We start from the raw sequence: 12,358 nt of genomic DNA, 5'->3' as shown, positions 1-12,358 counted from the left end.
GTTTTACAAAGTAAAAAGTGAGAATGAAGACTATCTAGTAAAACCAAGAAAACTCACACCTTGTGTCTTCATTGGACATCTAATTTGTCAGCTGGCTGTCTAGCCCCGCTAAGTATACGCGCTGCAAGGGCAGTACACTTCTTTTTTCATGACTTTTAACAATCAGACAAATAAGAAACACTGCAAACCAGTAATACTGCAAGAACAGAGGATGAAAATAGATGGAAATGTCTTACACTGTATGTCAAACAAGTGGAGTGCAATCTAGTCTAAAGAAAAATAGACATTTAAGGGGAAATTGACTTCATCCATAGATAAGTAAAATCTAGAGGATTATCTCTGCACAAGTGAACTGCACAGAGCATTTCCTGGAGGTGTCCAACATGTTCATCACAACACCACCATTGATGGGCCTCAGAAAGAAACAGCCTTATTTAGTCGCTTCAGCATCATGGACATTCACAAAGACCAACTTCCAGTTCAGGTAGAAGAGACAAAAGATTTACTGATAGAGGAGAGACAAGTTTCATTGAAAAAGAATCCCTCGAAATGCAGCACCAACAGCTTTGCTCAAATAAGAAAATACTACAGTGTTCTGAGCTCCATGAGGTTCTGTCAACAAAAAAGTAATCATGCTTGGAAGGGACAAAAAACAAAACAAAAACAACCAAACAACCCACTTTTCAACTATGTGTTAAAACGAGCCAGAACACGCCATATGGTTATCCAAAAACAATTAATTACCATTGAGAAATTCTAAAAGGACACAAAAGTTTCGGGAAGATCAACATCAGCACCAAGGACAGAGACCTGAGTAAAGAGAATTTAAGTGAACTGTGCTGCAGGAAAACTAACACAGTCTGGAAATATGTTTGTATGTTGAACTCCAGACAACAATTTGCAGGTTAAACTTAATCATGTCATGTTAATGGATCATGAATGAACATTCACTTCAAGGCTGCTTTGATTAAACATGATCGTACATGATTCTACTTGAAAAAAGGATGAAAATACAGTTGTATTTTTTAAATATGAAGCACAAGATAAAATAAAATGATAGCTAAAAACAGTATGTATTATATTATGATGTGATTCCACGTCATAGACAGAGAAAACAAGCACCAAAAGACAGTCAATAGCCTCATAAGTCCAAACAGGCAAAAGCTGCAACTGCACAGAAAACAAACTCAGTACACCGGTATAGGAAAATGCACTGAGTGTTTGAAACACAAACAAGTAGGATAACTGCACAACTGCACACAAAGTGCAATGAATTAATCAATAACTGAAGGGGAAAGAAAGAAAGAAAGAAAGAAAATAAATGCAAAAATAAGTAAATACAAGCTGTCAGTGAGTGCATCAGATGGACAAAGATGTTGCAGAAAATGGGGCAGAGTAAAGAGTAAATATATGGCGTTGATATACAACAGTCAAGACTGACCTGTGTCAGCAAACCAGCGTGTGGAAAATTTTTCGAAAACACTGTCAAAGTTGATTTGATGATTCAGTGACAATGGACAGGGGAACCTCACTCCTCTTGGTGTCAGTCAACAGCCCGGTTTATATATGCAGCAGAACTTCTGCACTGAAATTCACTCAGCAAACTAAGAAAGACAGTTGCCTCAGATTAAAACCAGCAAGTTTCTATGACAAGGATGACCTGAGGACCTTCACAGAAATTATTCAGGAAGAAGTCTAATTATTCTGCACAGGAAGCAAAAAGAGGAAGGCTGTGATATATTGATGATAATGTGTGAAAGTAGAGTGTCTACACAATGTGTGAATCAGTGGTGAAACGTTGAGCTCTAATGTTGGTCCGTCGGACTGAAATTTTGCAAAAACAAACCCATTAGTTAGTGACGTATGCCTACCTCAGGTAGAGTATCACTGTCTCCAAACACATCAGCAAAGTCAGATGGACTTTTCCTCAGAGTCTGGTCAGCAGGCAGCGTGTTGTCATTGTAAGAAGAAACGAACTTAAAGTCACTGGTTCGAGAACCTGTCGTCAAGTAGGTGTCATAGTTGTACGCGCTGCGTAAAGTTCCTGTGCCGTCAACATCTGCGTAATTAGGAGGCAGATAAGCGCTGGGGATGGCAACTGCTCCATCAAACAACAGTCTGGGCTTTCTCCTGCGACAAAACCTTACACCCAGGACGATGATGATGAAGGTGAGAAAAAAGGTGGACACAGACACCAGCGCGATGATCAGATACGACGTCAGCTTGGAATTCTTCTCCTCAGAAGAAATGTCCTTCAGTTCCGTCACCTCAGCCAAGTTATCAGAAATAAGTAGATTCATGGAGCAGGTGGCAGACAGAGAGGGCTGTCCGTTATCTTTTACCGACACGATCAGGTTCTGTTTCATGCTGTCAGACTCGGAAATGTCCCGCTGTGTTCGGATCTCTCCGCTGTGGAGACCGATAGTGAAAAGTCCCGGATCGGTGGATCTGACGATGTGATAGGACAGCCAGGCGTTCTGTCCGGAGTCCGCGTCCACCGCGATGACTTTGGACACCAGAGAGCCTCCGTGTGCGGCTTTGGGGACTAGCTCGGTCATGAAGGAGTTGCCCTCCGGGGTGGGGTACAGGATCTGAGGACAGTTGTCATTCACATCCGATATGAACACACTGACGGTCACGTTGCTGCTCAGAGGAGGAGAACCGTTGTCTCTGGCCATCACGTGGACCTTGAAGCTCCTCAGCTGTTCATAGTCAAAGGACCTCACAGCGTGGATCACCCCCGTGTCTCCGTTAACAGACAGATATGAGGACACCGGGGCACCGTTCACCTCACCGGCTAACAGAGAATAAATCACTGTACCGTTCTGTCTCCAGTCGGGGTCTCGAGCGGTGACGGAACATAAAGTGGATCCAGGTTTGTTATTTTCACTGACGTATGCGCTGTAGGACTGTTCCTCAAACACAGGTGGGTTGTCGTTGATGTCTGCTACAGATAAGTGAACAGTCTTAGAGGAGGACAGAGGAGGAGAGCCCTCGTCAGTGGCACTGATTGTAATGTTGTAGTCAGACACCAGTTCACGGTCCAGTTGTCCAGTAGTCACCAGAGAGTAATAGTTTTTAATAGAAGGAACTAACTTGAAAAGGACGTTTTGCTGAATGGAGCAGCGAACCTGTTTGTTCTGCTCAGAGTCTCTGTCCTGAACGTAGACGATGCCCACCTCCGTACTAGGTGACACGTTCTCTGGGATCGGATTGGTCAGAGATTTTAAATTAATAATTGGGGCGTTATCATTTACATCAGTGACAGAAATCATTACCTTTGCATATGAAGATAATCCCATTCCATCCTTTGCATTAACACGTATTTCATATGATGCAGTTGTTTCATAATCAATTATACCAATTACTTTGATCTCCCCCAATTTACGGTCAATCCCAAATGTTTTCTTTACATCCTCAGTGACGTGTCCAAAATCATAAGTCACGTGTCCATTTATCCCCTCGTCTGCGTCGGTCGCACTCACAGTGACCACCACGGTGTCTAGAGGAGAGTTTTCAGGCAGACTGGCTTTATAAACGTCCTGGCTGAACACTGGGGCGTTATCATTAGCGTCCAGTACAGTGACGTGTATTACTACTGTACCTGATCTCTGAGGAGAGCCGCCATCGAAGGCTGTGAGCAGCAAATTCAGCTCATGCTGCGTCTCACGATCGAGTTCTTTATCAAGAACAAGCTCTATTGTGTTTCCACTGACGGCTAAAATGAAATTGTCATTCTTCATCAGGCTGTACTGCTGAACCGAATTCTGCCCCACATCCGCATCATGCGCCTCCTCGATCACAAAACGAGCTCCTCTGACTGCAGATTCTCCAATTTTGATATTAATCGATGTCTCCTTAAATTGTGGAGGATTATCATTAATATCTTGAACAAGAAGACTAATGCGATGGAGCTCCAGAGGATTCTCCAGTACCAGCTCCTGTTTCAGGATACACGAAGCCTTGTCGCCACAAAGCCCCTCTCGGTCAATCCTGTCGACCACGAACAGCTCTCCGTTTTTCAGGTTTATATCACTGTAACGTTTATCAGTCCATTCGTGGTCAATTCGGGCTTTTCTGGTGGACAGCGCGCCCGTCTCCAGCCCCAAATCCTTGGCTATATTCCCAATAACTGATCCTCGTTTCATCTCCTCTGGAAAAGAAAAGCTCAGGTCTCCATATGCGGATTGAATCCAGACGAGGAGGAAACAAACGCTGCGTGCCTGCAACACTGTCCCTGTAAGGTAAATCATCATCGAAGAACCGGAGCGACAAAGAGTCTTATCAAAATGAAAGTAACAGCAACAGCAGCACCAATTCGGTGTGATGTTCCCGAAAACACGACAGCTCAATGGGCGTAGAGGAACAACATTTGACAAAGCACTGGGTTTAAGATATCGTAAGGCTGGTGAATAGCGACACCGTGAGTTAAGTTAAACAAGCGCACTCACTGACTACCTCACAACACACGCGCGCGCGCGCGCACACACGCACACACTATATATATCCACTGTATTTCATAAATATAAATGTACAGTTTTGCTATTTAAAGTTAAATATGTGTCATGAAAATGAAATATGAAAATGAAATATGTCACCATGTCATTCCCTCCTCCAGATGTGTCTGTATGTATCTCTATTAAAGATACATACATTGTTTAATGGCTTTTACAAAAACAGTATTTGGTTTGATTGTTTGTTACTTGCAATATCTCAAAGTTACATTGGCATACAAAGTCTAATGGACAGTGTGTCAAGTTATAATAACCATGGGACAAGTCAGAGTTTTTCATCTGCATTTAATCTGAACATGGACTGACTTCAGCGTGTGAATCAAACACTCATTTGTATTGATGCTGGAAAGAGTATCAAATATCAACAGATTCCATGAAGTGTTATTTAATGCAGAAATAACTATTCCTATTGTCTAATTGGACAAAACTGCAACAAATGACATAAATATGAAAATGGGAACATGAATTGAATAAACATAATGGATGCACAACTCTATACTCAGTATGTCCAGTAAACCTAATCTACAATTTAATTTCAATTGAAGGTGAATTATGTGAATTTGGTCTTGATAAATTGTCGATAAATGTAGTTCCCAAAAAACATGGACATTAACATTTCTTTCTACACAGGATGGAAAAAAAGCACAAACACACTATCTATCAAGGACTGCATCTGTGCTTGAATCCAACCTAAAAAGGTCTCAGCAACACATAAGACATGCCCATGAAGTTCAAAATGTATATGGTAAGTTTAGAGGTGGTGATGTGTTTTGATCAGAGAAGAATCCCTACAGCCCTACAGAATTATTAAGGCCTAGCAATTTTACATTGTGACATAAATGAACATTTAAAGCCATTTTTCCTGTCTATTCACACATGTCACATGAAACTGAGCTGTGGATGTCAGCAGGCAAAGTTTAAGTACCTTAAGGATCATGTAATTACGCAAAAGATTTCTTTTGTTGAGTAAAATATATTTCTAGCAGTGCACACACAGCTGAAAATTGATCTTTACTTTGTTTTTTCTGTGGTATATTTTTTTAATGGATGCTACAGGCATTTCATGTGTTCGAATGTCAAAAAGTCAGAAGCATTATTGTTAAAAAATCAGCCTTAACAACCAAAACGCAAAATGTCTGCCGTTAGCTTGTTTTAGACACCCTGCACAACTTCTTCTTTCTTCTTCTTCTTTCGGCTTTGTCCCTCTTCAGGGGTTGCCACAGCGAATCATTGATTTCCATCTTTCCCTGTTCTCTGTATCCTCTATTCTGACTCCAACTACCTCCATGTCCTCCCTCACTGCATCTATGAACCTCCTCTTTGGTCTTCCTCTCTGTCTCCTACCTGGCAACTCCATCTCTAACATTCTCCTACCAATGTATCCACTGTCCCTCCTCTGCACATGTCCAAACCATCTCAATCTAGCCTCTCTAGTTTTTTCCTCCTAAACTTCCTGTCTGTGTTGTCCCTCTGATGACCTCATTCCTAATCCTGTCCATCCTGGTCACTCCTAAAGAGAATCTCAGCATCTTTAACTCTGCCACCTCCAGTTCTGCTTCCTGTCGTCTGCCTATCGCTAGTGTCTCTAAACCATACATCATAGCTGGTCTAACCACAGTCCTGTAAACCTTTCCCTTCACCTTAGCTGAAACTCTTCTATCACAAATCACTCCTGACACTTTTCTCCAGCTGTTCCCACCCTGCCTGCACCCTATTCTTCACTTCTCTTCCACAGTCTCCACTACTCTGCACTGTTGATCATAAGTACTTAAACTCCTGCACCTTCACCACCTCTGCTCCCTGTAACCTCACTTTTCCACTGGTCTCCCCTTTCATTTATGCACATATACTCTGTCTTGCTACGACTGACCTTCATTCCTCTTCTCTCTAGAGCAAACCTCCACCTTTCTAGGTTCTCTTCCAACTGCTGCCTACTCTCACTACAGATCACAATGTCATCTGCAAACATCATAGTCCAGGGAGACTCCTGTCTGACCTCATCTGTCAACCTATCCATAACCAAAGCAAACAAGAATGGGCTCAGGGCCGATCCTTGATGCAGTCCTACCTCTACCTTGAAGTCTTCTGTCCTTCCAACAGCACACCTCACCACTGTTCTACTACCTTCATACATGTCCTGCACCAAGCCAACATACTTCTCTGACACTCCTGACTTCCTCATACAAAACCACAATTCCTCTCTTGGCACCCTGTCATATGCCTTCTCTAAATCTACAAAAACACAATGCAGCTCCTCCCTACCTTCTCTGTACTTCTCCATCAGCATCCTCAGTGCAAATATTGCATCTGTGGTGCTCTTTCTAGGCATGAAACCATACTGCTGTTCACAAATCTCCACTTCCTGTCTCAACCTGGCTTCAACTACTCTTTCCCAAACCTTCATGGTATGGCTCATCAACTTTTTCCCTCTGTAGTTGCTACAACTCTGTACATAACCCTTCTTATAAATTGGTACCAGAACACTCTTCCTCCACTCATCAGGCATCTTGTTACTGTCTAATATTTTGTTAAACAACCTAGTCAGAAAATCTACCGACACTTCCCCTAAGCACTTCCATACCTCCACTGGTATGTCATCTGGACCAACTGCCTTGCCACTTCTTCATCCTTTTTAAAGCTTTCCTGACTTCATCCTTTCTAATCTGATCAACCTCCTTCCTAATCATTTCTGGCTCCTCATTCCTACGTTCTCTATCGTTTTCTTCATTTAACAATTCCTCAAAGTATTCTTTCCATCTCTTCAACACACTTTCCTCACTGGTGATGACACTTCCCTCTCTGTCCTTAATCAACCTAACCTGCTGTACATCCTTCCCAGCCTGATTTCTCTGCCTCGCCAACCTGTACAACTCCTTTTCCCCTTCCTTTGTATCTAACCTCTCATACAACTCCTCATATGCCTTATGTTTGGCCTTGGCCACTTCCCTCTTCACTTCCTTTGCCCTCTCTTTGTACTCTAGCCTGTTATCTTCTGTTCTCTCACTGTCCAATCTCTTCTTCGCTAATTTCTTTCTCTGTACACTCTCCTGAACCTCAACATTCCACCACCAGGTTTCCTTGTCCTCCTTTCTCTGTCCTGAGGCCACACCTAGCACCTTCCTACCTGACTCCCTAATCACTGTTGCCGTAGCCTCCCAATCATCTGGGAATTCCTCAACACGGCCCAGCACTGCCCTAACCTCCTTCCTGAATTCTTCACAACATTCCTCTTTCTTCAATTTCCACCATTTGATTTTCTTCTCTGTCTTCACCCTCTTCCTTTTCCTCACCTCCATCACCATCTTACACACTACCATCCTATGTTGTTTGGCTACACTCTCTCCTGGCACCACCTTACAGTCGCTAACCTCCCTCAGAAGACCTCTTCTACATAGAATATAATCCATCTGTGTAGACCTGCCTCCACTCTTGTAAGTTATCAAGTGTTCTTCTCTCTTTTGGAAATAGGTGTTTACCACTGCCATTTCCATTCTCTTGGCAAAGTCTACCACTGCCTGTCCTTCCAAGTTCCTATCCCTAAGGCCAAACCTGCCCATCACTTCCTCATCACCTCTGTTCCCTTCCCCTACATGGCCATTAAAGTCTGCTCCAATCACTACTCTCTCTGCTCTGGGAATGCTCTCTATCACTCTATCTAGCTCATTCCAGAACTTTTCCTTTTCTTCTAACTCACAGCCCACCTGTGGAGCATAACCACTAACTACATTCACCATTACTCCTTCTATCTCTACCTTCACACACATCAACCTGTCTGACTCTCGTTTCACCTCCACCACCTGCCCAGCATACTCTTCCTTAATAATCACCCCTACTCCGTTCCTCTTCCCATCTAGACCATAGTAGAACAACTTGTAGCCTCCTCCAATGTTTCTTGCCTTGCTGCCCTTCCACCTAGTCTCCTGCACACACAAAATATCTACTCTTCTCCTCTCCATCATGTCAGCTAATTCTCTACCTTTCCCTGTCATTGAACCTACATTCAATACATACAGACACCCTGCACAACAAAGACTATTTATACATGAAAACCACATCTGTGTATCCAATTATATACCAGTTATATACCGTAATCACAGAAAAGTGGAAAAGTCTAATAATAGTACCAAAATATTCAGAGGATCGAGAAAAGAACTTAAAGTCACTGGTTCGAGAACCTGTCGTCAAGTAGGTGTCATAGTTGTACACGCTGCGTAAAGTTCCTATGCCGTCAACATCTGAGTAATTAGGTGGCAGATAAGTGGTGGGGATGGCAACTGCTCCATCAAACAACAGTCTGGGCTTTCTCCTGCGACAAAACCTCACATACAAATTTACTTAATTCATGAATATTAAAATCTAGAGGATCATCACTGCACATGTTGCAGAACATTTGATGCATTTCCTTGAAGTGTCCCAACATGTTCATCACTATAGCACCAGCGATGGTCCTCAGAAGGAAACAGCCTTATTGAGTCACTTCAGCATCATGGACAGTCACAGAGACCAACTTCCAGTTCAGGTAGAAGAGAGAAAAGCTTTGCTGATAGAGGAGAGACAAGGTTCATTGAAAAAGAATCCCTCTAAATGCAACACCAATAGCTTTGCTCAAATAAGAAAATACGACAGTGTTCTGACTGTCATGAGGTACTGTCAACAAAATAAGAAATCACTTTGTAACTACGATATAACATGCCATATGGTTATAAAAACAATTAATTACCATCAAGAAAGCCTACAAAGTCGAAAGGACACAAAAATGAATTAATCAATAACTGAAATATAAAAAAAGAAAAGAAAGAGTGAAAATAAATGCAAAGAATAAGTACAACAACAAATGCAGGGTGTCAGTGAGTGCATCAGAAAGACAACGATGTTGCAGAAACTGGGGCAGAGTAAAGAATAAATATTTGGCGTTGATACATAACAGTGAAGTTTAAACTGTGTCAGCACACCAAGCTAGTAATAGAGTTCCCAGACACTGTCAAAGTTGATTTGATGATTCAGTAACAATGGACAGGGCAACCTCACACCCCTGGGTGTCAGTCCACAGCCCGGTTTATATATGCAGCAGAACTTGTACACGGACATTCACTCAGCAAACTAAGAAAGCCAGTTTCCTCAAATTAAAATTATTAAAACAATTAGAAACCTCACAGAAATTATTCAGGAAACAATCTCATTATTCTACAGAGGAAACAAAGATGAAGGCTGTGAAATATTTATGATAATGTGTGAAAGTAGAGTGTCTACACAATGTGTGAATCAGTGAATTTGAGCACGGTTTGGTCTCAGTGTAAATTTCTGCCAAAACAAACCCAATAAAAGTATTAACTCAACCGCGAGAAAAGTATAAACAAATAGGTTTGTCACTGAAGTCGAACAGTTAGTCAGTGACGTATGCCTACCTCAGGTAGAGCATCACTGTCTCCAAACACATCAGCAAAGTCAGATGGACTTGTCCTCAGAGTCTGGTCAGCAGGCAGCGTGTTGTCATTGTAAGAAGAGACGAACTTAAAGTCACTGGTTCGAGAACCTGTCGTCAAGTAGGTGTCATAGTTGTACGCGCTGCGTAAAGTTCCTGTGCCGTCAACATCTGCGTAATTAGGAGGCAGATAAGCGCTGGGGATGGCAACTGCTCCATCAAACAACAGTCTGGGCTTTCTCCTGCGACAAAACCTTACACCCAGGACGATGATGATGAAGGTGAGAAAAAAGGTGGACACAGACACCAGCGCGATGATCAGATATGACGTCAGCTTGGAATTCTTCTCCTCAGAAGAAATGTCCTTCAGTTCCGTCACCTCAGCCAAGTTATCAGAAATAAGTAGATTCATGGAGCAGGTGGCAGACAGAGAGGGCTGTCCGTTATCTTTCACCGACACGATCAGGTTCTGTTTCATGCTGTCAGACTCGGAAATGTCCCGCTGTGTTCGGATCTCTCCGCTGTGGAGACCGATAGTGAAAAGTCCCGGATCGGTGGATCTGACGATGTGATAGGACAGCCAGGCGTTCTGTCCGGAGTCCGCGTCCACCGCGATGACTTTGGACACCAGAGAGCCTCCGTGTGCGGCTTTGGGGACCAGCTCGGTCATGAAGGAGTTGCCCTCCGGGGTGGGGTACAGGATCTGAGGACAGTTGTCATTCACATCCGATATGAACACACTGACGGTCACGTTGCTGCTCAGAGGAGGAGAACCGTTGTCTCTGGCCATCACGTGGACCTTGAAGCTCCTCAGCTGTTCATAGTCAAAGGACCTCACAGCGTGGATCACCCCCGTGTCTCCGTTAACAGACAGATAGGAGGACACCGGGGCACCGTTCACCTCACCGGCTAACAGAGAATAAATCACTGTACCGTTCTGTCTCCAGTCGGGGTCTCGAGCGGTAACGGAACATAAAGTGGATCCAGGTTTGTTATTTTCACTGACGTATGCGCTGTAGGACTGTTCCTCAAACACAGGTGGGTTGTCGTTGATGTCTGCCACAGATAAGTGAACAGTCTTAGAGGAGGACAGAGGAGGAGAGCCCTCGTCAGTGGCACTGATTGTAATGTTGTAGTCAGACACCTGTTCACGGTCCAGTTGTCCAGTAGTCACCAGAGAATAATAGTTTTTGATAGAAGGAACTAACTTGAAAGGGGCGTTTTGCTGAATAGAACATCGGACCTGTTTGTTCTTCTCAGAGTCTCTGTCCTGAACGTTGATGATGCCCACCTCTGTACCAGGTGACACGTTCTCTGGGATCGGATTGGTCAGAGATTTGACAAATACTACAGGTGCATTGTCATTCACATCCGTGATATCAATAATTACTTTTGCCTCTGACGACAGTCCATAACCGTCCTTGGCCTCAACAAACACTTCATATTTGGACCCATCCTCATAATCTATTTGACCTATCACAGTAATTTCACCAGTTTTCTGATCTAGTGAAAAAAGATGTCGTGATTTATCAGACAACCGACTGAATTCATAAGTAACCTCTCCATTCACACCTTCATCTGCGTCTGTTGCACTCACAGTGATAACTGGGGTTTTCAAAGGAGAGTTTTCCTTCAGTGTGGATGAATATACGGCCTGAGTAAATACGGGGGCGTTGTCATTAGCATCAAGTACAATAAGATGGATGACTACAGTCCCAGACCTCTGAGGAGCTCCACCATCCACAGCCGTCAGTACTAATTTCATTTCCTGTTGTTCCTCTCTATCCAGCTCCTTGTCTAAAACCAGTTCACCATACTTACTACCTGAACCTGTCGTCTGAATGTTGAACACGAAATTCGGGTTTTGCTGCAATATGTAGCGTTGGACAGAATTCGTCCCTATATCAGCATCGTGCGCCGCATTAATACGATATCTGGCTCCTTTGACAGCAGACTCACGGATCTCCAGCTTCACTGTGTCTTTAGGGAAAACTGGTGCATTGTCATTTACGTCCTGAACTTGCAGGGACAACCGGTGTAACTCCAGCGGATTCTCCAGTAATACGTCGAATTTCAGAACACAGGAAGGTTTTTCTCCACAGTGTTCCTCTCGATCTATTCGGTCAGCAACGATTAAATCTCCACTCTGAAGGTTCATCCCACAATACTGCTTGTCGCTTCCTTCCATTTCTACCCGAGGTTTACGAGAAGAAAGCCTCCCCACCTCCAATCCGAGGTCTTTGGCAATATTTCCAATAATAGATCCGCGTTTCAGCTCCTCCTGGACTGAATAGCTCAGGTCTCCGTGAGTCGAGTGGGCCACAACAAAGAAAAACAGGAAGCCATAGGTCTGAATGAAACCCCGCAGATACATCCTTTGGCAGTCGTACTCAAACTAAAACAGTGTGATTTAAATCGCTGT

General features: G+C 43.3%; 1 protein-coding gene across 1 annotated transcript; it reads right to left on the bottom strand.

Moving 5' to 3' along the window:
- Positions 1 to 1,871: 1,871 nt before the first annotated feature.
- On the bottom strand, positions 1,872 to 12,310 carry LOC144741112 (uncharacterized; the record flags this gene model as incomplete). The annotated part of the gene is made up of 3 exons (XM_078623748.1): positions 9,920 to 12,310; positions 8,086 to 8,215; positions 1,872 to 4,237 (listed from the first exon to the last, which is right to left on the bottom strand). Coding segments are annotated over exons 1-3 (4,887 nt in total), but the record flags the coding sequence as incomplete, so codon positions are not given.
- Positions 12,311 to 12,358: the final 48 nt, after the last annotated feature.

This window comes from Lampetra planeri, unplaced genomic scaffold (genome assembly GCF_965212315.1).
Source record: "Lampetra planeri unplaced genomic scaffold, kcLamPlan1.2.h2 scaffold_424, whole genome shotgun sequence".
In the NCBI taxonomy this organism is placed as follows: domain Eukaryota; kingdom Metazoa; phylum Chordata; class Hyperoartia; order Petromyzontiformes; family Petromyzontidae; genus Lampetra; species Lampetra planeri.
The sequence above is the reverse complement of the archived record's forward strand: the minus strand, read 5'-3'. Positions and strand labels throughout refer to the sequence as shown.